Source organism: Coregonus lavaretus, assembly GCF_964263955.1.
Source record: "Coregonus lavaretus genome assembly, contig: HAP1_SCAFFOLD_7504, whole genome shotgun sequence".
NCBI lineage: Eukaryota > Metazoa > Chordata > Actinopteri > Salmoniformes > Salmonidae > Coregonus > Coregonus lavaretus.
Window position 1 is genome coordinate 3,051 of NW_028164287.1, and position 23,292 is coordinate 26,342.

A 23,292-nucleotide genomic window follows, 5' to 3' on the forward strand; every position below is an offset into this window, starting at 1 on the left:
CATAATATTATCAGTGTGGTTTAGGTTAGGGTTAGGCATAATATTATCAGTGTGGTTTAGGTTAGGGTTAGGGATAATATTATCAGTGTGGTTTCGGTTAGGATTAGGCATAATATTATCAGTGTGGTTTAGGTTAGGTTTAAAATACAATTTTAAGAAGATAAATTGTAGAAATAGGTGGGATTTATGACTTTGTGACTTTGGTAACTAGTGACAACGATGTGATTGGTTGCCTTGATAAAAGTAGACGCGATCGAGTTAAGTTTTTGTGGATTGAGGTGTAGGGATGGAGCTTATGATTGACTGACTCCACTCCTCCTACCTCTGTGCCATACTCTCCTCATAATGAAAAGCTCAACTCTCGAATTGAAGAATCATTACAACATGGAAACGCTGACTCCAAATAGAACTACCATCACTCGAATGTGATATACGGCTCCACATAATCATAGGCTTTACTTAATACAAGCATTGCGATTTTGACATTTGATGAGTGTTTATGTACCAAATAATAATCTTATTTGTATGCTTAGCAATCAACAAATGTACATTGTTTTTTCAACACACTTTTACAAGTCTCAGTCACAAATGACAATTCCAATAAGTCCCTTATGGTGAACGACATGTGAACGAGATGCTTGTAAAATCATGACTATTTCAAGTTTTCAGTTCATTGTTTGCCGGTCCTGCGTGCTCTGGGCATTACTGACTCAAATAAATGAAATTAGTCGAAAACATTAGAGTCTTTAAAAAGAGCCGAACTTCCCATCACTAGTATTTGAGTGGTAGGCTCACTCATTCATTGACATGTCACGTGGTCCTGTTTTTGACTAGTGGGGCCTGCACAGGATAGGACAGGTAGGTTATCTATAGGCCTAAATTAGATTATAGGAGTGGGGTTACAGTGGGGTTGGGCAAGCTAGCTCTATATACTAGCCTATATCCCACAGACATAAAACATAGATCCTAACTAGGCTACTAAAATAGAATATAATTCATGTAGGTCTGCATCCAAAGAGAACCACTAAAGAGGGTGGTAGTTAGGGTTGGGCTATACCATAGCTTACTTTAAGCTACTTGTGTGAATTCAATAATTGTGTGAGAACTTCCTCATACAGTTCCATAAAACATTTGTTTGCTCATGGCTGTAGTCAATCTCATTGTTCTTGATGCATGTAGACCTACCCATCAACTGTAGAGCTATAGACCATGACTTCCTTATATTAGACCAATGGCTTTAGAGGATAAGTTAGACCCATCAACTGTAGAGCTATAGACCATGACTTCCTTATATTAGACCAATGGCTTTAGAGGATAAATTAGACCCATCAACTGTAGAGCTATAGACCATGACTTCCTTATATTAGACCAATAGTTTTAAAGGATAATTTAATCAATTCAATATCTTGGATATGAGACCATTGGCTCTCATCAGATCAAAGGATGATACCAGCTTGAGATTGTGAAATTGCAATCTTCAAGATATTCTTTTGAAAGTAATCAAAAAGATGGGATGCTGCAATTTTTGCTATGTAATAATATCTAAATCTGATAGTATAGAATAATCTCCCCTGGTTGACAGACAGACAGTATGTACACATGTTTTTCTTGAGGTAAAACATAAGAAATCTTTGCTGCACATAGGATGGTAAAGATCACATGATAACCTATTTCACGTCCTGTACTTGAACCAAAAGGTACTTATTAACCGATTTTATCAGAAATGACTGATCTTAGCAGCTGAAAGTGCACAACTTTTGTGACCCAACATCAGAGTAGTTCAATTTCCGTAGCATTATACCCAACCAAGGGACATCGGGGTTGCAGTTGGGCTGAAACCCACACTCAGGATTGTGGCTTTAATGCTGCATCTCTGTTGTTTAAGGTGTCACCATGCAGGTAGGAAGGTCTTATCATTCCTGTTCATTAGGGCTGAAATCTAAACACTGCAGACAGACAGACAGACGGACGGACAGACAGACAGAATTATGGGTGTTTCACACAGTGCTAGCCTGTCAGCGCTAAGCTTTATGGCCCTGCGGTAGGGTTTTAGTTGCTAACACACCAACCAGACATGTGACTACCTGCATGTGACTAAAGCATTCCATCTTACTCTGACCTTCGACCTAAACTCCGCCAATAGTCAATGTATGCATTCTTATTATTCACCTCTAGCTGTTTAAGTTCTGCCTTTGGGACCAGCTCATTTCTGTTAATGTCAATCTTGTGTTTTTGGGCCAGTTTTGTTAAGGGGTCACTGTCTGGGCACTGTTGACCATAAATGCTCTGTGCTTGTATGACCATCAATTTGATTGGGCTAGGTGCATCCTGAATTTGCATTCTCTTTTTTCAAAGGGCAGTAGAAGAGGAAGTCTTCCTAGTTCTGCCCTGCATGTGTGGTTGGTGGAATTTCTGTGTACATATAGGATGTTTTTGCCAAATTCCAGGTGGAGTTTTTCAGTGGGTATTTTGTCCCATGATGTATATTTTGACTGTAATAATGGTCCCCATATTTCACTGTAAGAGTGATCCCCATATATCACTGTAAGATTGGTCCCGATATTTCACTGTAAGAGTGGGCCCCATATTTCACTGTAAGAGTGGGCCCCATATTTCACTGTACTAATGGTCCCCATATTTCACTTTAATAGTGGTCCCCGTATTTCACTGTAAGAGTGGGCCCCATATTTAACTTTAATAGTGGACCCCATATTTCACTTTAATATTGGTCCCCATATTTCACTGTAAGAGTGGGCCCCATATTTAACTTTAATAGTAGACCCCATATTTCACTTTATTAGTGGACCCCATATTTCACTGTAAGAGTTGTCCCCATATTTCACTGTAAGAGTGGGCCCCATATTTCACTGTAAGAGTGGTCCCCGTATTTCACTTTAATAGTGGTCCCCATATTTCACTTGAATAGTGGTCCCCATATTTCACTTTAATAGTGGGCCCCATATGTCAATTTAACAGTGGGCCCCATATTTCAATTTAATAGTGGACCCCATATTTCACTGTAAGAGTGGGACCCATATTTCACTTTAATAGTGGACCCCATATTTCACTTTAATATTGGACCCCATATTTCACTGTAAGAGTGGACCCCATATTTCACTTTAAGAGTGGTCCCCATATTTCAATGTAAGAGTGGTCCCCATATTTCACTGTAAGAGTGGACCCCATATTTCACTGTAAGAGTGGTCCCCATATTTCACTGTAAGAGTGGTCCCCATATTTAACTGTAAGAGTGGTCCCCATATTTCACTGTAAGAGTGGTCCCCATATTTCACTGTAAGAGTGGTCCCCATATTTCACTGTAAGAGTGGACCCCATATTTCACTGTAAGAGTGGTCCCCATATTTCACTGTAAGAGAGGTCCCCATATTTCACTGTTAGAGTGGACCCCATATTTCACTGTAAGAGTGGTCCCCATATTTCACTGTAAGAGTGGTCCCCATATTTCACTGTAAGAGTTGTCCCCATATTTCACTGTAAGAGTGGTCCCCATATTTCACTGTAAGAGTGGTCCCCATATTTCAATGTAAGAGTGGTCCCCATATTTCACTGTAAGAGTGGTCCCCATATTTCACTGTAAGAGTGGTCCCCATATTTCACTGTAATAGTGGTCCCCATATTTCACTTTAATAGTGGTCCCCATATATCACTTTAACAGTGGACCCCATATTTCACTGTAATAGTGGTCCCCATTTTTCACTGTAATAGTGGTCCCCATATTTCACTGTAAGAGTGGTCCCCATATTTCACTTTAATAGTGGACCCCATATATCACTTTAATAGTGGACCCCATATTTCACTGTAAGAGTTGTCCCCATATTTCACTGTAAGAGTGGACCCCATATATCACTGTAAGAGTGGACCCCATATTTTACTGTAAGAGTGGACCCCATATTTCACTGTAATAGTGGTCCCCATATTTCACTGTAAGAGTTGTCCCCATATTTCACTGTAAGAGTGGTCCCCATATTTCACTGTAATAGTGGTCCCAATATTTCACTGTAAGAGTGGTCCCCATATTTCACTGTAATAGTGGTCCCCATATTTCACTGTAATAGTGGTCCCCATATTTCACTGTAATAGTGGTCCGCATATTTCACTTTAATAGTGGACGCCATATATCACTTTAATAGTGGTCCCCATATTTCACTGTAAGAGTGGTCCCCATATTTCACTGTAAGAGTGAACCCCATATTTCACTGTAAGAGTGGTCCCCATATTTCACTGTAAGAGTGGTCCCCATATTTCACTGTAAGAGTGGTCCCCATATTTCACTGTAAGAGTGGTCCCCATATTTCACTGTAAGAGTGGTCCCCATATTTCACTGTAAGAGTGGACCCCATATTTCACTGTAAGAGTGGTCCCCATATTTCACTGTAAGAGAGGTCCCCATATTTCACTGTTAGAGTGGACCCCATATTTCACTGTAAGAGTGGTCCCCATATTTCACTGTAAGAGTGGTCCCCATATTTCACTGTAAGAGTGGACCCCATATTTCACTGTAAGAGTGGTCCCCATATTTCACTGTAAGAGTGGTCCCCATATTTCACTGTAAGAGTGGTCCCCATATTTCACTGTAAGAGTGGTCCCCCTATTTCACTGTAAGAGTGGTCCCCATATTTCACTGTAAGAGTGGACCCCATATTTCACTGTAAGAGTGGACCCCATATTTCACTGTAAGAGTGGTCCCCATATTTCACTGTAAGAGTGGTCCCCATATTTCACTGTAAGACTGGTCCCCATATTTCACTGTAATAGTGGTCCCCATATTTCACTGTAATAGTGGTCCCCATATTTCACTTTAATAGTGGACCCCATATATCACTTTAATAGTGGACCCCATATTTCACTGTAAGAGTTGTCCCCATATTTCACTGCAAGAGTTGTCCCCATATTTCACTGTAATAGTGGTCCCCATATTTCACTGTAAGAGTGGTCCCCATATTTCACTGTAAGAGTGGTCCCCATATTTCACTGTAAGAGTGGTCCCCATATTTCACTTTAATAGTGGTCCCCATATTTCACTTGAATAGTGGTCCCCATATTTCACTTTAATAGTGGGCCCCATATGTCAATTTAACAGTGGACCCCATATTTCACTGTAAGAGTTGACCCCATATTTCACTGTAAGAGTGGTCCCCATATTTCAATGTAAGAGTGGTCCCCATATTTCACTGTAAGAGTGGACCCCATATTTCACTGTAAGAGTGGTCCCCATATTTCACTGTAAGAGAGGTCCCCATATTTCACTGTTAGAGTGGACCCCATATTTCACTGTAAGAGTGGTCCCCATATTTCACTGTAAGAGTGGTCCCCATATTTCACTGTAAGAGTGGACCCCATATTTCACTGTAAGAGTGGTCCCCATATTTCACTGTAAGAGAGGTCCCCATATTTCACTGTTAGAGTGGACCCCATATTTCACTGTAAGAGTGGTCCCCATATTTCACTGTAAGAGTGGTCCCCATATTTCACTGTAAGAGTGGACCCCATATTTCACTGTAAGAGTGGTCCCCATATGTCACTGTAAGAGTGGTCCCCATATTTCACTGTAAGAGTGGTCCCCATATTTCACTGTAAGAGTGGTCCCCATATTTCACTGTAAGAGTGGTCCCCATATTTCACTGTAAGAGTGGACCCCATATTTCACTGTAAGAGTGGACCCCATATTTCACTGTAAGAGTGGTCCCCATATTTCACTGTAAGAGTGGTCCCCATATTTCACTGTAAGAGTGGTCCCCATATTTCACTGTAATAGTGGTCCCCATATTTCACTGTAATAGTGGTCCCCATATTTCACTTTAATAGTGGTCCCCATATATCACTTTAATAGTGGACCCCATATTTCACTGTAAGAGTGGTCCCCATATTTCACTGCAAGAGTTGTCCCCATATTTCACTGTAAGAGTTGTCCCCATATTTCACTGTAAGAGTGGTCCCCATATTTCACTGTAAGAGTGGTCCCCATATTTCACTGTAAGAGTGGTCCCCATATTTCACTTTAATAGTGGTCCCCATATTTCACTTGAATAGTGGTCCCCATATTTCACTTTAATAGTGGGCCCCATATGTCAATTTAACAGTGGGCCCCATATTTCAATTTAATAGTGGACCCCATATTTCACTGTAAGAGTGGGACCCATATTTCACTTTAATAGTGGACCCCATATTTCACTTTAATATTGGACCCCATATTTCACTGTAAGAGTGGACCCCATATTTCACTGTAAGAGTGGTCCCCATATTTCACTGTTAGAGTGGTCCCCATATTTCACTGTAAGAGTGGTCCCCATATTTCACTGTAAGAGTGGTCCCCATATTTCACTGTTAGAGTGGTCCCCATATTTCACTGTAAGAGTGGTCCCCATATTTCACTGTTAGAGTGGTCCCCATATTTCACTGTTAGAGTGGTCCCCATATTTCACTGTAAGAGTGGTCCCCATATTTCACTGTTAGAGTGGTCCCCATATTTCACTGTAAGAGTGGTCCCCATATTTCACTGTAAGAGTGGACCCCATATTTCACTGTAAGAGTGGTCCCCATACTTTACTGCCAGTAACCAGGTTTCCATCCAACCTTTTTATGTGAGTAGAGTACATTCACAAAATTCACTACAGGCCTGATGGAAACAGCAAATGTGTCCGTTAACTTTCCAAATGTCGACAAAACAAAATACGCTAGACAAGGTGGGCTCTTTTTCTGTCGGTCAAATTAATTATGTGATAAATGGTGGCGGAAATGCTTTTATGCGCCAATATTGATATAATAACTATCATATCAAAGTGAACTTGGAGTCACGCGATGACATGTTGTGTGGTCCTCCCACTACGACTCGGGAAAGCATGCAGTTTTTTACGCTACAGATTAAATAAATGATGATGAAATTCACAGGGTGGTGAAAGTGCAAGGTGATGAGCTTGATGCTCCTTTCCAATAAATATCGAGGGTCTTATTCTGGTGACATGATGATCACTGCTTGGCTGCTGTTTGAGAAATAAAAATAATCTCTCTCTTTTGTCCATAATAATCTCATCATGTAGGCTATACGCACATTGTATCTGCGAGCTGTTGGCTAGAGCGCAGGTGCCAACACCAGAGTGGGCACATTCGCTATATAACGTAACATTATTTTGTGACAAAACCATCAGTAGAGTTGAAAATGCGATGGAAACACATTCTTTTGGAAAATCATAATTTTTGTTTTGCTCATGGTCACTGTCCTCTCTCTCACTTTCTCTCTCTCTCTCTCTCACACACACACACACACACACACACACACACACACACACACACACACACACACACACACACACACACACACACACACACACACACACACACACACACACACACACACTCACACACACACACACACACACACACACACACACACACACACACACACACACACACACACACACATACACACACACACACACACACACACGCACACACTCTCTTTGCCATTCTTTCAGGTTGAGTTAATGAGTGATTACGCCCTCCTCACTACCCTCTTGCCTATTTCCCACTCATAAACTGAATGATGCAGGCCATTCAATTATTTTATATCCATTATAAAATAATGGATATAAAATGGTCCTCTGTAGCTCAATTGGTAGAGCATGGCGCTTGTAACGCCAGGGTAGTGGGTTCGATCCCTGGGACCACCCATACGTAAAAATGTATGACTGTAAGTCGCTTTGGATAAAAGCGTCTGCTAAGTGGCATATTATATTATTATTATATTATTATAGTACCTCAATCAGATTGCATGTATTCTCTAACAGGTATTTAGTGCAGTAAATCTATGTGACTGGTAGTGGGAGTAGAGAGTTAACCATGTGTTGTCTATACAGAAGGATTTGATCAGTGGCTTCCATAGAGGGAAATTAATGGGAGTCAATGGGTCTCCCCTAGTTTCACTTAGGGAGTCTGATTAATCAATGGAAGTTATCAGTGGTGTTTTTCTCTGTGCTCTGCCTCCCTGGAGATTAGATGTGATCATGGTAGGGGCTGTTGTATTGCTCTACTGTTGATTAGATTAGATGTGATCATGGTAGGGGCTGTTGTATTGCTCTACTATTGATTAGATTAGATGTGATCATGGTAGGGGCTGTTGTATTGCTCTACTATTGATTAGATTAGATGTGATCATGGTAGAGGCTGTTGTATTGCTCTACTATTGATTAGATTCAGCAGACCATGGAGGCCACAGCATACTGGCCACACACACGCACACACGCACACACGCACACACACGCATGCACCCCCCCCCCCCCCCCCCCCCCATGACATCGTCTCCACCCTGTCAAACTTGCCAATATGCCTCGGGAAAAGAGAGAGAATGGAGAGGGAAGGGAATATCTATCTCTCCGATATCTCTCCATACCTGTGATAAGTGAGGGAAAGAAGGGAAGAGATAAGGTGAGAAGTCTTTGCCAAGGCCCCACCCACTTTCTTAAAAAAGTACCAATCAAATGGCAGGGACCTTAGGTTACCTTCTACACTCCAGACGGTGGAAGAACTGAATGTGACAGAGGAAGACGAACAAGAGAGAGGGATAGGGAGACCGAGGCAGACAGGAAGTGGTAGAGGAAGAAATAGTGTTAGGAAAATACATTAGAACAAATTAAAAGGAGACAGAGAGAAATAGAGAGAGAGAGAAAGAAAGAGAGAAAAGGAGAGAGAGAAAGAAAGGGAGAAAGGGAGAGAGAACGAGAGAGAGAGAGAGAGAGAGAGAGAGAGAGAGAGAGAGAGAGAGAGAGAGAGAGAGAGAGAGAGAAGGACAGTGACAGAGGGATAGAAAGTGAGGGATGAAGTATCCATCTGTGTCAGTGAGTAACTCCTTGTTGGACATGGATGTAGCCAACTACAGTGAGGGACTGGACCCAACGTACAGCACCCTGGGCTTCGAACACGCTGACGTCCTCTATGGTGGGAGGGGTGAGTGGACTGGACACAGACACAGACACACACACACGGTCTACTAAAATGACAGGTTAACAGGTGCTAGCATCATGTCTGTGTGGTCGGTTTGTGTCTTCTGAAATCTGAAGTTGAATATTCTTCATCCTGATCCTTCTACCAGCACTCAGTAATGATTAGTAGAATACATTATCTGACACACACTGTGAAATATCACTAACTGATGTCTGACTTCAGTAAAAAGCCTAAAGTCAACCTTACCTTGAATATAGGCATTCAAATGTGATATTGTACATTTAGTCCAGTAGATAAGCTCCCAAAAAAACACATTTAATCAACAATGAAAACCATATGGTCTTTGTTTTGACCTTGATGAAGGACCACAATGGAAATAACCTGTTAAGCTTTATTGTGTTATCCTTGATGATTTTCTTAAATTGTATGTGTATTTTACAAATTGTCAAATAAATTCAATCAATCAATCAATAAACAATGATGAAAAACCATCACCAGCAATCGCAGTAAAATTGGGATATTCTCACTTTCAAAGTTACTTTTTACACAAGTTATATCAGTGATCCCTGAAGTCTACACTCTTAGAAAAAAAGGTGCTATGTAGAACCTAAAATGGGTCTTCGGCTGTCCCTATAGGAGAACCCTTTCAAGAACCATTTTTGGTTCCAGGTAGAACCCTTTTGGTTCCAGGTAGAACCCTTTTGGTTCCAGGTAGAACCCCTTTGGGTTCCATGAAGAACCCTGTTCTCCTATGGGGACAGCCGAAGAACCCTTTTGGAACTCTTTTTTCTAAGAGTGTACTGGTTACAATGATATATAATATGATATTATATACTGTGTCACTTTTAAGAAATGTGACAGTAGATAAAATCCAATAGGAATACACTATGTCCAGCAGAGAGATAGGTAACCCATTTGAACAAAATGCCTTTATGGTGACACAATACAACTTTTACAAAAAGCCAGGATATGCTTTACTAAAGATGTCTAGGTATAGTGCCATTGCAGATTTAACCTATTACACTGAACATAAGATGGCGCTGCAGTGGATAGCTGCCGTCTTACGAGCTTTTGACCAATTCTGCTATTTTGTGTTTTTTAGACTGATCTTAACTGTGGTTTTTAACGTTATGTTACCTCAATCATTTCCTTTGACCAAAATAATCTTATGGACATCAGAACATCGATTTGGATGAAGATTTCTACTTCAACGAGTTGGCAGCTCTGGGTGTTCTGCTTACCCCAGACCAGGCTATGATCCCTGGGACTCGAAAGAGGACGCGACGGCGAAAGAGAGGCAATGAGGCGGCTTCATGATTAGACTACGTTGGCGAGCATCTGGACCGCCAAAGCTCACATCATTCACCGGCTTCATTAATAAGTGCATCAATGACGTCGTCCCAACAGTGACCGTACGTACATATCCCAACCAAAAGCCATGGATTACAGGCAACATCCGCACTGAGCTACAGGCTGGAGCTGCCGCTTTCAAGGAGCGGGACACTAATCCGGATGCTTATAAGAAATCCCACTACGACCTCCGAGAAGCCATCAAACAGGCAAAGCGTCAATACAGGACTAAGATCGAATCCTACTATGCCGGCTCTGACGCTCGTCAGATGTGGCAGGGATTGCAAACTATTACGGATTACAAAGGGAAAGCCAGCCGCGAGCTGACCAGTGACACGAGCCTACCAGACGAGCTAAATGCCTTCACTTCGAGGCAAGCAACACTGAACCATGGATGAAAGCACCAGCTGTTTGGGACAACTGTGTGATCTCGCTCTCTGTAGCCGATGTGAGTAATACCTTTGAACAGGTTAACCTTTACAAGGCCGCAGGGCCAAACGGATTACCAGGACGTGTACTCAGAGCATGCGCTGACCAGCTGGCGGGTGTCTTCACTGACATTTTCAACGACTCCCTGACCCAGTCTGTAATATCTACATGTTTCAAGCAGACCACCATAGTCCCTGTGCCCAAGAATGCCAAGTTAACTTGTCTAAATGACTATCACGCCGTAGCAGTCGTATTTGTAGCCATGAAATGCTTTGAAAGGCTGGTCATGGCCCACATCAACACCATCATCCCAGACACCCTGGACCCATTCCAATTCACATACCACCCGAACAGATCCACAGATGACGCAATTTCTATTGCACTCCACACTGCCCTTTCCCACCTGGACAAGAGGAACACCTATATGAGAATGCTGTTCATTGACTACTGCTCATTGTTCAACACCATAGTGCCCTCCAAGCTCATCACTAAGTTCAGGACCCTGGGACTTAACACCTCCCTCTGCAACTGGATTCTGGAATTCCTGATGGGCCGCCCACAGGTGGTGAGGGTATGCAACAACACATCTGCCACCCTGTTCACCCATGACTGCGTGGCAGCGCACGACTCCAACACCATCATTAAGTTTGCTGACGGCACGACGGAGGTAGGCCTGATCACCGATGATGAAGAGACCACCTATAGGGAGGAAGTCCGTGACCTGGCAGTGTGGTGTCAGGACAACAACCTCGACAGGACTGTAGTGGGGCGGGTCAAGAGCTTCAATTTCCTCGGTGTCAACATCACTAAGGAATCAACATGGTTCAAACACACCAACACAGTCGTGAAGAAGGCACGACAATGCCTCTTCCCCCTCAGGAGGCTAAAAAGATTTGGCATGGGCCCTCAGATCCTCAAAAGGTTCTACAGCTGCACCATTAAGAGCATCCTGACTGGCTGCATCACCGCCTGGTACGGCAGCTGCAAAGCACCCGACCGCAAGGCGCTACAGAGGGTGGTGAGTACGACCCAGTACAACATTGTCAAGACTCTAGCCACCCAAGTCACAGACTATTGTCTCTGCTACCGCACGGCAAGCGGTACCGATGCACCAAGTCTGGAACCAACAGGACCCTGAACAGTTTATACCCCTAAGCCATAAGACTACTAAATAGTTAACCAAATAGCTACAGGAACTAGTTGCATTGACCCTAACTCTAACTGCATTGCACTAACTCTTTTGACTCATCACATACGCTGCTGCTATTGTTTATTATCTATCCTGTTACCTAGTCACTTTACCCCTACCTATATGTACATATCTACCTCATTTACCACGTACCCCTGCACATCGACTCGGTACTGGTACCCCGTGTATATAGCCAACTTATCGTTACTCATTGTGTATTTATTCCTCGTGTTTTAATTATTTTTCTATATTTTTCTCTGTTGTTTACAAAGCATGTGATAAATACAATTTGATTTGATTTTCTAGGGCAGCAGTTTTCCAATATGGCCGCCAACCAGCTCCATGGCTGTATTTCCATAGATAATTGCTATGTAATGCCCACTGATGGCTTAAAATGCGATGTGGAGAACACAATCAAACAACCAAAATATGCACACAATTATTTTGGCCATCCAGCTCCATGGGGCCAAATTAGAGCAGTTTCACCTGTCTGAATAACATTGATTGTCATTTGTCATTCTGCTTATTCACTCACAATCCCTAATGCACTTAAAAAGAACAGTTGAATATTGTATCTATCCATTAATTAATTATCCATTAATGATAAGAGGTCTGTTTCGATAGGAATCTACAGTGTGTCATAAAGACAGCTTTATTGTGGCTTTAAAGTATGAAAAGAAGTTGGAACATCCACTGATGTCATCTCAACACGTGAACTGATAAAAATACGATTAAAGGGAAGTTGGTCAAACATTGACTTTCTTCTCTTTGGCATTGTCAAGATGTATTCTTCCACCTTGGACATGGTTGGTGTATGCAGGAATATGTCTGGTGTGAGTAGAGACATGAATGCACAGATTACAGGAGATGTATTCCTGTGTGTTTGTCTTTGTTGGTATTTGATCAGATGGTTTTGGTCTAGAGACCGATTCAGACCACATCCTGGGTCTTTGTCTCAATACACTGGATCTTGTTCTTAGTCTGGGTCTGCAGGGGTTGGAACTTGGCCTGGTTCTATATTTTTGAGGCCTCCTCTCTTGACTCCATCTATGAAGCCATGTAGATACAAAAACCCTAGATAACATGGTTTTGGAGTGTGGTTTAATATTATTGCTGTCCATTTATCTCAGATTGTTTATGAACTTTTATTTATAAATCCCAATGTTGCCCTGAGTACAACATTTCTCACAAACAGGAAGAGAAATGTACATTACAAATAAAACAAGAAGAATAAAAATAACCACTAGGCACAACCTCAACACCACAATTTCAACAAATAAGCCAGATGAATGCACCCAAAGCGTTCCTAATCAAACCTGTTCCCACTGTCCTCCATACTGTAATAGGCAGATAGCAGTCAGCTAGTACAAAGCTATAGTCACTGTCCTTCTCTTCCTTTGTCAAGACGCCTTGATTTCACATGCACAAACGAATGATTGATTTCCCTATTTGAACTGAAGAGGTTTTTCTGATGGCAGGAGGATGCACATGTGTATGTGTGTGTGCATGTGTGTGTGCATGCGTACAACCTTTCCTGTGACCATAAAACTTGCATTAGCTCACTGCACTTACAGCTAGACATAAGCTCAGCAGGCTAACCCAGTCTTTGGATAATGTATGTGTTCCAGACAGTATGCCAGCGGAGCCGGGCCTGTCCCCGGCAGACGTAGTGAATGCTAACTGTGCTATCTGTGGAGACAAGGCTACAGGGAAACACTACGGAGCCTCCAGCTGTGACGGATGTAAAGGCTTCTTCAGACGCTCCATACGCAAGAACCACGTCTACTCCTGCAGGTAGGTGTGTGTGCCCGTGTGTTCAGCTTTCAGCTGCAGCCACCAGAGACTGTGTCTATTATAACAACAAACATAACATGAGATATTAACGTTACTGTAATCATTACACTGCTGCAGGTACAGAAGTCACTAGTTGGTAATGCTGGAACGAACAGAACTACAAGGCAGGCCCGTAGAGTTCAGATATTGACAGTGATCCTGTGTGTTGTATCTGTCTGTGCGTCTCCAGGTTTAACCGTCAGTGTGTGGTGGACAAGGACAAGAGGAACCAGTGTCGGTTCTGCAGACTCCACAAGTGTTTCAGAGCTGGCATGAAGAAAGAAGGTCGGCCACATCAAACCAGTACTACTGAATACCAATACAATACCATTAATGTACAGGCTTTTGTTCCAGCCCAGCACTAACTCTGTACTCTCAAATGAAACGTATTACATGATGAAAAGAGAAGTAGTAAGTGTGAGGAGGGAATCAGGACTGGGAGGTTGAAACTATGGATTCTGGGAAGTTGAAACTATGGATATTAGGTGGTTGGGAGGCTGAAACTATGGATGATGGGTGGCTGTGAGGTTGAAACTATGGATACTGGGTGGCTGGGAGGTTGAAACTATGGATACTGGGTGGCTGGGATTTTGAAATGATGTATGCTGGGTGGCTGGGAGGGTGAAACTATGGATACTGGCTGGTTGGGAGGCTGAAACTATGGATTTTGGAAAGTTGAAACTATGGATACTAGGTGGTTGGGAGGCTGAAATTCTGGATACTGGGTGGCTGGGAGGCTGAAACTATGAATACTGGGTGGCTGGGAGGCTGAAACTATGGATACTGGGAGGCTGGGAGACTGAAACTGTGGATACTAGCTGGTTGGGAGGCTGAAACTATGGATTCTGGGAAGTTGAAACTATGGATACTAGGTGGTTGGGAGGCTGAAACTATGGATACTAGGTGGCTGGGAGGCTGACACTATGGATACTGGGTGGCTGGGAGGCTGAAACTATGGATACTGGGTGGCTGGGAGGTTGAAACTATGGATACTAGGAGGCTGGGAGGCTGAAACTATAGATACAGGGTGGTTGGGAGGCTGAAACTATGGATACTATTTGGCTGGGAGGTTGAAATTATGGATACTGGGTGGCTGGGAGGTTGAAACTTTGGATGCCGGGTGGCTGGGATGTTGAAACTATGGGTGCTTGGTGGTTGGGATGCTGAAACTATGGATGCTGGGTGGCTGGGAGGCTGAAACTATGGATACTATTTGGCTGGGAGGCTGAAACTATGGATACTAGGTGGCTGGGAGGCTGACACTATGGATACTGGGTGGCTGGGAGGCTGAAACTATGGATACTGGGTGGCTGGGAGGTTGAAACTATGGATACTAGGAGGCTGGGAGGCTGAAACTATAGATACAGGGTGGTTGGGAGGCTGAAACTATGGATACTATTTGGCTGGGAGGTTGAAATTATGGATACTGGGTGGCTGGGAGGTTGAAACTTTGGATGCCGGGTGGCTGGGATGTTGAAACTATGGGTGCTTGGTGGTTGGGATGCTGAAACTATGGATGCTGGGTGGCTGGGAGGCTGAAACTATGGATGATGGGTGGCTGTGAGGTTGAAACTATGGATACTGGGTGGCTGGGAGGTTTAAACTATGGATACTAGGTGGCTGGGATTTTGAAATTATGGATGCTGGGTGGCTGGGAGGCTGAAACAATGGATACTGGCTGGTTGGGAGGCTGAAACTATGGATTCTGGGAAGTTGAAACTATGGATATTAGGTGGTTGGGAGGCTGAAACTATGGATGATGGGTGGCTGTGAGGTTGAAACTATGGATACTGGGTGGCTGGGAGGTTGAAACTATGGATACTGGGTGGCTGGGATTTTGAAATGATGTATGCTGGGTGGCTGGGAGGGTGAAAATATGGATACTGGCTGGTTGGGAGGCTGAAACTATGGATTTTGGAAAGTTGAAACTATGGATACTAGGTGGTTGGGAGGCTGAAACTATGGATACTAGGTGGCTGGGATGCTGAATCTATGGATACTGGGTGGCTGGGAGGCTGAAACTATAGATACAGGGTGGTTGGGAGGCTGAAACTATGGAAACTAGGTGGCTGGGAGGTTGAAACTATGGATACTGAGTGGCTGGGAGGTTGAAACTATGGATGCCGGGTGGCTGGGATGTTGAAACTATGGGTGCTTGGTGGTTGGGATGCTGAAACTATGGATGCTGGGTGGCTGGGAGGCTTTAACTATGGATGCTGGGTGGCTGGGATACTGAAATTATGGGTGCTTGGTGGCTGGGAAGCTGAAACTATGGATACTGGGTGGCTGTGAGGTTGAAAGTATGGATACTGGTTGGCTGGGAGGTTGAAACTATGGATACAGGGTGGTTGGGAGGTTGAAACTATACCGGGTGTTTGGGAGGCTGAAACTATGGATACTGGGTGACTGGGAGGTTGAATATATTGATACTGGGTGGCTGGGAGGCTGAAACTAACTCTGGGAGGCTGGGAGGCTGAATCTATGGATGCTGGCTGGCTGTGAGGTTGAAACTATGGATACCGGGTGCTTGGGAGGCTGAAACGATGGATACTGGGTGGCTGGGAGGTTGAAACTATACCGGGTGTTTGGGAGGCTGAAACTATACCAGGTGTTTGGGAGGTTGAAACTATGGATACTGGGTGACTGGGACGCTGAATCTATGGATGCTGGGTGGCTGGGAGGTTGAAACTATGGATACCGGGTGCTTGGGAGGCTGAAACGATGGATACTGGTTGGTTGGGAGGTTGAAACTATGGGTGCTTGGTGGTTGGGATGCTGAAACTATGGATACTGGTTGACTGGGAGGTTGAAACTGGATACTTGGTTGCTGGGAGGTTGAAACTGTGTATGCTGGGTGGCTGGGAGGCTGAAACTATGGATGCTGGGTGGCTGGGAGGTTGAAACTATGGATTCTGGGTGGCAGGGAGGTTGAAACCATGGATACTGGGTGGCTGGGATTTTGAAACTATGGATGCTGGGTGGCTGGGAGGCTGAAACTATGGATACTGGGTGGTTGGGAGGCTGAAACTATTGATACTAGGTGGCTGTGATAATGAAACTATGGATACTGGGTGACTGGGAGGCTGAAACTATAGATACAGGGTGGTTGGGAGGCTGAAACTATGGCAACTAGGTGGCTGGGAGGTTGAAGCTATGGATACTGAGTGGCTGGGAGGTTGAAACTATAGATGCTGGGTGGCTGGGATGTTGAAACTATGGGTGCTTGGTGGTTGGGATGCTGAAACTATGGATACTGGGTGGCTGTGAGGTTGAAAGTATGGATACTGGGTGGCTGTGAGGTTGAAAGTATGGATACAGGGTGGTTGGGAGGTTGAAACTATACCGGGTGTTTGGGAGGCTGAAACTATGGATACTGGGTGACTGGGAGGTTGAATATATTGATACTGGGTGGCTGGGAGGCTGAAACTAACTCTGGGAGGCTGGGAGGCTGAATCTATGGATGCTGGCTGGCTGTGAGGTTGAAACTATGGATACCGGGTGCTTGGGAGGCTGAAACGATGGATACTGGGTGGCTGGGAGGTTGAAACTATACCGGGTGTTTGGGAGGCTGAAACTATACCAGGTGTTTGGGAGGTTGAAACTATGGATACTGGGTGACTGGGAGGCTGAATCTATGGATGCTGGGTGGCTGGGAGGTTGAAACTATGGATACCGGGTGCTTGGGAGGCTGAAACGATGGATACTGGTTGGTTGGGAGGTTGAAACTATGGGTGCTTGGTGGTTGGGATGTTGAAACTATGGATACTGGTTGACTGGGAGGTTGGATCTATTGATACTGGGTGGCTGGGAGGTTGAAACTATACTGGGTGTTTGGGAGGCTGAAACTATACCAGGTGTTTGGGAGGCTGAAACTATGGATACTGGGTGACTGGGAGGCTGAATCTATGGATGCTGGGTGGCTGGGAGGTTGAAACTATGGATACCGGGTGCTTGGGAGGCTGAAACTATGGATACTGGTTGGTTGGGAGGTTGAAACTATGGGTGCTTGGTGGTTGGGATGCTGAAACTATGGATACTGGTTGACTGGGAGGTTGAAACTGGATACTTGGTGGCTGGGAGGTTGAAACTGTGGATGCTGGGTGGCTGGGAGGCTGAAACTATGGATGCTGGGTGGCTGGGATGTTGAAACTATGGATTCTGGGTGGCAGGGAGGTTGAAACCATGGATACTGGGTGGCTGGGATTTTGAAACTATGGATGCTGGGTGGCTGGGAGGCTGAAACTATGGATACTGGGTGGTTGGGAGGCTGAAACTATTGATACTAGGTGGCTGGGATGCTGAAACTATGGATACTGGGTGACTGGGAGGCTGAAACTATAGATACAGGGTGGTTGGGAGGCTGAAACTATGGCAACTAGGTGGCTGGGAGGTTGAAGCTATGGATACTGAGTGGCTGGGAGGTTGAAACTATGGATGCTGGGTGGCTGGGATGTTGAAACTATGGGTGCTTGGTGGTTGGGATGCTGAAACTATGGATACTGGGTGGCTGTGAGGTTGAAAGTATGGATACTGGTTGGCTGGGAGGTTGAAACTATGGATACAGTGTGGTTGGGAGGTTGAAACTATGCCGGGTGTTTGGGAGGCTGAAACTATGGATACTGGGTGACTGGGAGGTTGAATCTATTAATACTGGGTGGCTGGAAGGTTGAAACTATGGATGCTGGGTGGCTGGGAGGCTGAAACTGGATACTTGGTGGCTGGGAGGTTGAAACTATGGATACTTGGTGGCTGGGAGTTTGAAACTATGGATGCTTGGTGGTTGGGATGCTGAAACTATGGATACTGGTTGACTGGGAGGTTGAAAGTATGGATTTTGGGTGGCTGGGAGGCTGAAACTATGGATACTGGGTGGCTGGGAGGTTGAAACTATGGATTCTGGGTGGCTGGGAGGCTAAAACTATGGATACTTGGTGGCTGGGAGGTTGAAACTATGGATTCTGGGTGGCTGGGAGGCTGAAACTAAGGATACTTGGTGGCTGGCAGGTTGAAACTATGGATTCTGGGTGGCTGGGAGGCTGAAACTATGGATACTGGGTGGTTGGGAGGTTGAAACTATGGATGCTGGGTGGCTGGGAGGCTGAAACTATGGATACTGGGTGGTTGGGAGGTTGAAACTATGGATACTGGGTGGCTGGGAGGTTGAAACTATGGATGCTGGGTGGCTGGGAGGCTGAAACTATGGATACTGGGTGGTTGGGAGGTTGAAACTATGGATACTGAGTGGCTGGGAGGTTGAAACTATGGATACTGGGTGGCTGGGAGGCTGAAACTATGGATTCTGGGTGGCTGGGAGGTTGAAACTATGGATACTGGGTGGCTGGGAGGTTGAAACTATGGATACTTGGTGGCTGGGAGGCTGAAACTTGCTCTGGGAGTCTGGGAGGCTGAAACTAACTCTGCCATAAACCAGACATGAATGCTGTGAATGCTGTGTTTATGAGGGGTATCAGAGAAGGATTGTGTGTGTTTGTGTCTTTGTGTGTGTGTTTGTGTCTTTTTGTGTTTGTTTGTGTGTTTGTGTGTGTGTGTTTGTGGGCCCTATAACCTTGGCAGAGAGCTTTACGACATGCAAATCATGTGCCTTTCAGACAAGTTGGTCAGGGCTGCTATTGGTTAATGTTTGACTTCACCTCTCTACACTGCTATTTTTCTAGGATGGTTTGGTCAGCATTTCAAAATGATTTATTATGATATTGCAGCAATTTCAGGGGGTAGCCAAATGGCACTGGAATCAAACCAGATCCATGTGTTTGTAAGTCTTACACCTTAGCCTTGAGAAATGTTAACATAGTAATATCATAGTGATATATCTCATCTGATGTGTGTATGTGTGTATTTCAGCGGTTCAGAATGAGAGAGATCGTATCAGCTCTAGAAGAAGCGTTCAGGACAATCAGGATCTCCTACCTATCACTATTCTGGCCCAAGCAGAGTCACTGTCTCAACAGGTAACACACACACACACACACACACACACACACACACACACACACACACACACACACACACACACACACACACACACACACACACACACACACACACACACACACACACACACACACACACACACACACACACACACACACACACACACACACAATTGCTCTAAGTAATCATTATCAGGTCACTGTAGAAGGTGGTTCATATCTTCATGATTGTTTCCATTCCTCTGCATGACATCTCACTCCCCTCTCTCTCTAGATCAGTGTATCCAGTCCCAGTGGTGCAGTAGATGTATCAGAACAGAAGTCGGCTGGTGTGGGTGATGTCTGTGACTCCATGAGACAACAGCTGCTTGTGTTGGTGGAATGGGCCAAGTACATTCCTGCCTTCGGAGAGCTGCCCCTGGACGACCAGGTACACAACCTGACTAGGCTAGGCCAACCAACTACACGACTACCAAGAAGTGACTGGAACTGGAACTGAAACTAAACAGTGGTTACCAAAGACTCAACTAAAGGCTTTTGAATGTGCCTGTGACCTTCCAGAAACACAAAGTAATATTTCTTCAGTCCGTAGCTAATGGTTTAGAGTCACATGATGCTGAGATGTTTGGTCACTGATGTCCTTGTTTCTCACGCTGTGTGTGTGTTTTGTGTGTGTGTGTGTGTGTGTGTGTGTGTGTGTGTGTTTTGTGTGTGTGTGTGTGTTTGTCCAGGTGAGTCTGCTCAGGGCTCATGCAGGGGAACACCTTCTACTTGGGGTCGCCAAGAGGTCAATGCCTTATAAGGACTTCCTGCTCCTTGGTAAGAACTGACCAATCACCTCTCCTTCATGCCTCAGTAACACCCAGTCAAAACTTGCCATACTGCTTTGCCAAGCTTGTTTTAAAGCTAACAGGTCGTTGCCCTGCAAGACTGTTATTCACCCTGATAATCATTGACTCAAGGCTTTGTCTATGGAGGCCTCTGACTTAAACACTTCTTATCAGAGAGAAATAAATGGAAGACACTTTACTTGGATTGCCCCTACAGATGATTTGTAAAACTATCCAAATAATGAGTTAGTAAGTGGTGATACCATCACTCAGACGCAGGCACTAACACACACACACCATCACACACACACACACACACACACACACACACACACACACACACACACACACACACACACAGTAATACAATGCTATTTATCTGGAAACAAATGAATAACAGACATTCAGAATGCACTCAGCATGTACTGCACTGACACAACTGACTGATGATTGGTTGAAAGAAATTGATAATAATAAGATAGTGGGAGCGGTTAGATTTCACTGCAGCCTTTGATATTATTGACCAATAACCTGCTGTTGAGAAAAGTGATGTGTTATGGCTTTTCAGCCATATCGTGGATTGGGAGCCACAGTATCTCAATGTAATATAACAGAGGGTTTTCTTTAATGGAAGCTTCTCTAATGTCAAACATGTGAAGTGTGGTGTACACAAAAAAAAAGAATAATTAATGTGTTGGAAATTCCAAATAGTTTGCATAGTCAACTTACACACAGCACTGACACACACACTTACCCCACCAGATATGCCACCAGTGGTCTTTTCACAGTCCCCAGGTCCAGAACAAATTCAAGGAAGCATACAGTATTATACAGAGCCATTATTGCATTAGCGCAAGTGAACAGCAAACCTGGTTTCAAAAAAACTAATAAAGCAACACCTCACGGCACAACGCCTCTCCCCATGTGACCTACTTGTTGTGTGTATGTACTGACATGTATGTGTAACTGATAGATGCTCACACACTACATGTTCAAATGGATGTATTTTTGTCTGTAATGTCTTTTTTGTTATGTGTCGGACCCCAGCAAGACTAGCTGTCGCCATTGGTGTCGGCTAATGGGGATCCTGATAAATCTAATCAAAAACCAAATCACTAACAGACACACACAAACAGTACATCCCCCATAACACGTGGAAAACACACACTCAACCCCCCTCCCAAAACACACACTGATCTCCCCCCCCTCCCTCTCCAGGTAATGGGTGTGTGATCCATGGTAGCAGTGCGGAGCCGGAGATGGGTCGTGTAGCTAACCGTGTTCTAGGTGAGCTGGTCCTGCCCTTCCAGGACATCCAGATAGATGACAATGAGTATGCTGCTCTCAAGGCCATCGTCTTCTTTGACCCTGGTAAGCACTTTAACGCCTCCGTACCAGGCAACCTTCCACACACACCACACACACTTTTACACACCACACACACTTTTACACACCACACACACTCATACACACCACACACACTCATACACATCACACACACCACACACACTCATACACACCACACACACCACACACACACATACACATCACACACACTTTTACACCCCACACACACCACACACACTTTTACACACCACACACACCACACACACTCATACACACCACACACAACCCACACACACCCATACACACCACACACACTTTTACACACTTTTACACCACACACACTCATACACACCACACACACCACACACACTCATACACACCACACACAGCACACACACTCATACACACCACACACACTTTTACACACCACACACAGCACACACACTCATACACACCCATACACACCACACACACTCATACACACCACACACACACCCCACACCCCACACACCACACAATAGCTTTATTTATTCAATCGAACAAAGTTAATTTGAATGGTTTTGTTAATCATTGACATGTGACTGTTCTCTGTTCCCTTTGTTCCACAGACACCAATAGTCTTCACACATTCATATCATATCATTCACCCATACATTTTCTCCCTCTCCCTCCACCCCTTCATCCGTTCATCCCTCCTTCTCTCCAGATGCCAAGTCTCTGCGTGATCCGTCGAAGATCAAGGCGATGCGTCTGCAGGTCCAGATGAGTCTAGAGGACTATATTAACGACCGTCAGTATGACTCCAGAGGGAGGTTTGGAGAGCTGCTGCTACTGCTGCCTACTCTACAGTCCATTACCTGGCAGATGATAGAACAACTGCAGTTTGTTAAACTCTATGGCCTGGCCAAGATCGACAACCTACTGCAGGAGATGCTGCTGGGAGGTGGGTGTATGATAACAGAACATTGATAATATTGATAAGCAATATAGATGTTATGACGCTACTTTGAGGTGAGTAGTAGTAGTGTACATTAAAGGTGGACGAAAGCAAATATCTTCTCCTGTGTCCTCATTGGCTGGTTTGTCTGCCTGTCTCCAGGTCTGGCTTCAGAGGCAACCCACCTGCACCACCCAGGTCACACCCAGTTAGCCCAGGACCCTTTGACTGGACACACACTGGTCATCAGCACCATGCCTGCTACACACACTTCTCAGATAGGTAAGATACACACACACATGTATGCAGTTGGGCATTCACTGGCAAGCAACCATGACTGCTCCATATTACTCTCTCTGTCCCTCTGGTGTGGCTCAACTCTCTCTCTCTCTCTCTCTCTCTCTACCCTCTCTCTCTCTCTCTCTCTACCCCCTCTCTCTCTCTCTCTCTCTCTCTCTCTCCTCTCTC

At 44.5% G+C, this 23,292-nt stretch overlaps 1 protein-coding gene across 1 annotated transcript; it reads left to right on the forward strand.

Moving 5' to 3' along the window:
* Nucleotides 1-1,661: 1,661 nt before the first annotated feature.
* On the forward strand, nucleotides 1,662-23,132 carry LOC311117243 (hepatocyte nuclear factor 4-gamma-like; the record flags this gene model as incomplete). Its single annotated transcript, XM_084192215.1, has 9 exons — nucleotides 1,662-1,899; nucleotides 13,555-13,720; nucleotides 13,950-14,044; nucleotides 19,622-19,728; nucleotides 19,985-20,140; nucleotides 20,442-20,529; nucleotides 21,759-21,911; nucleotides 22,594-22,830; nucleotides 22,987-23,132. Coding segments are annotated over exons 1-9 (1,185 nt in total), but the record flags the coding sequence as incomplete, so codon positions are not given.
* Nucleotides 23,133-23,292: the final 160 nt, after the last annotated feature.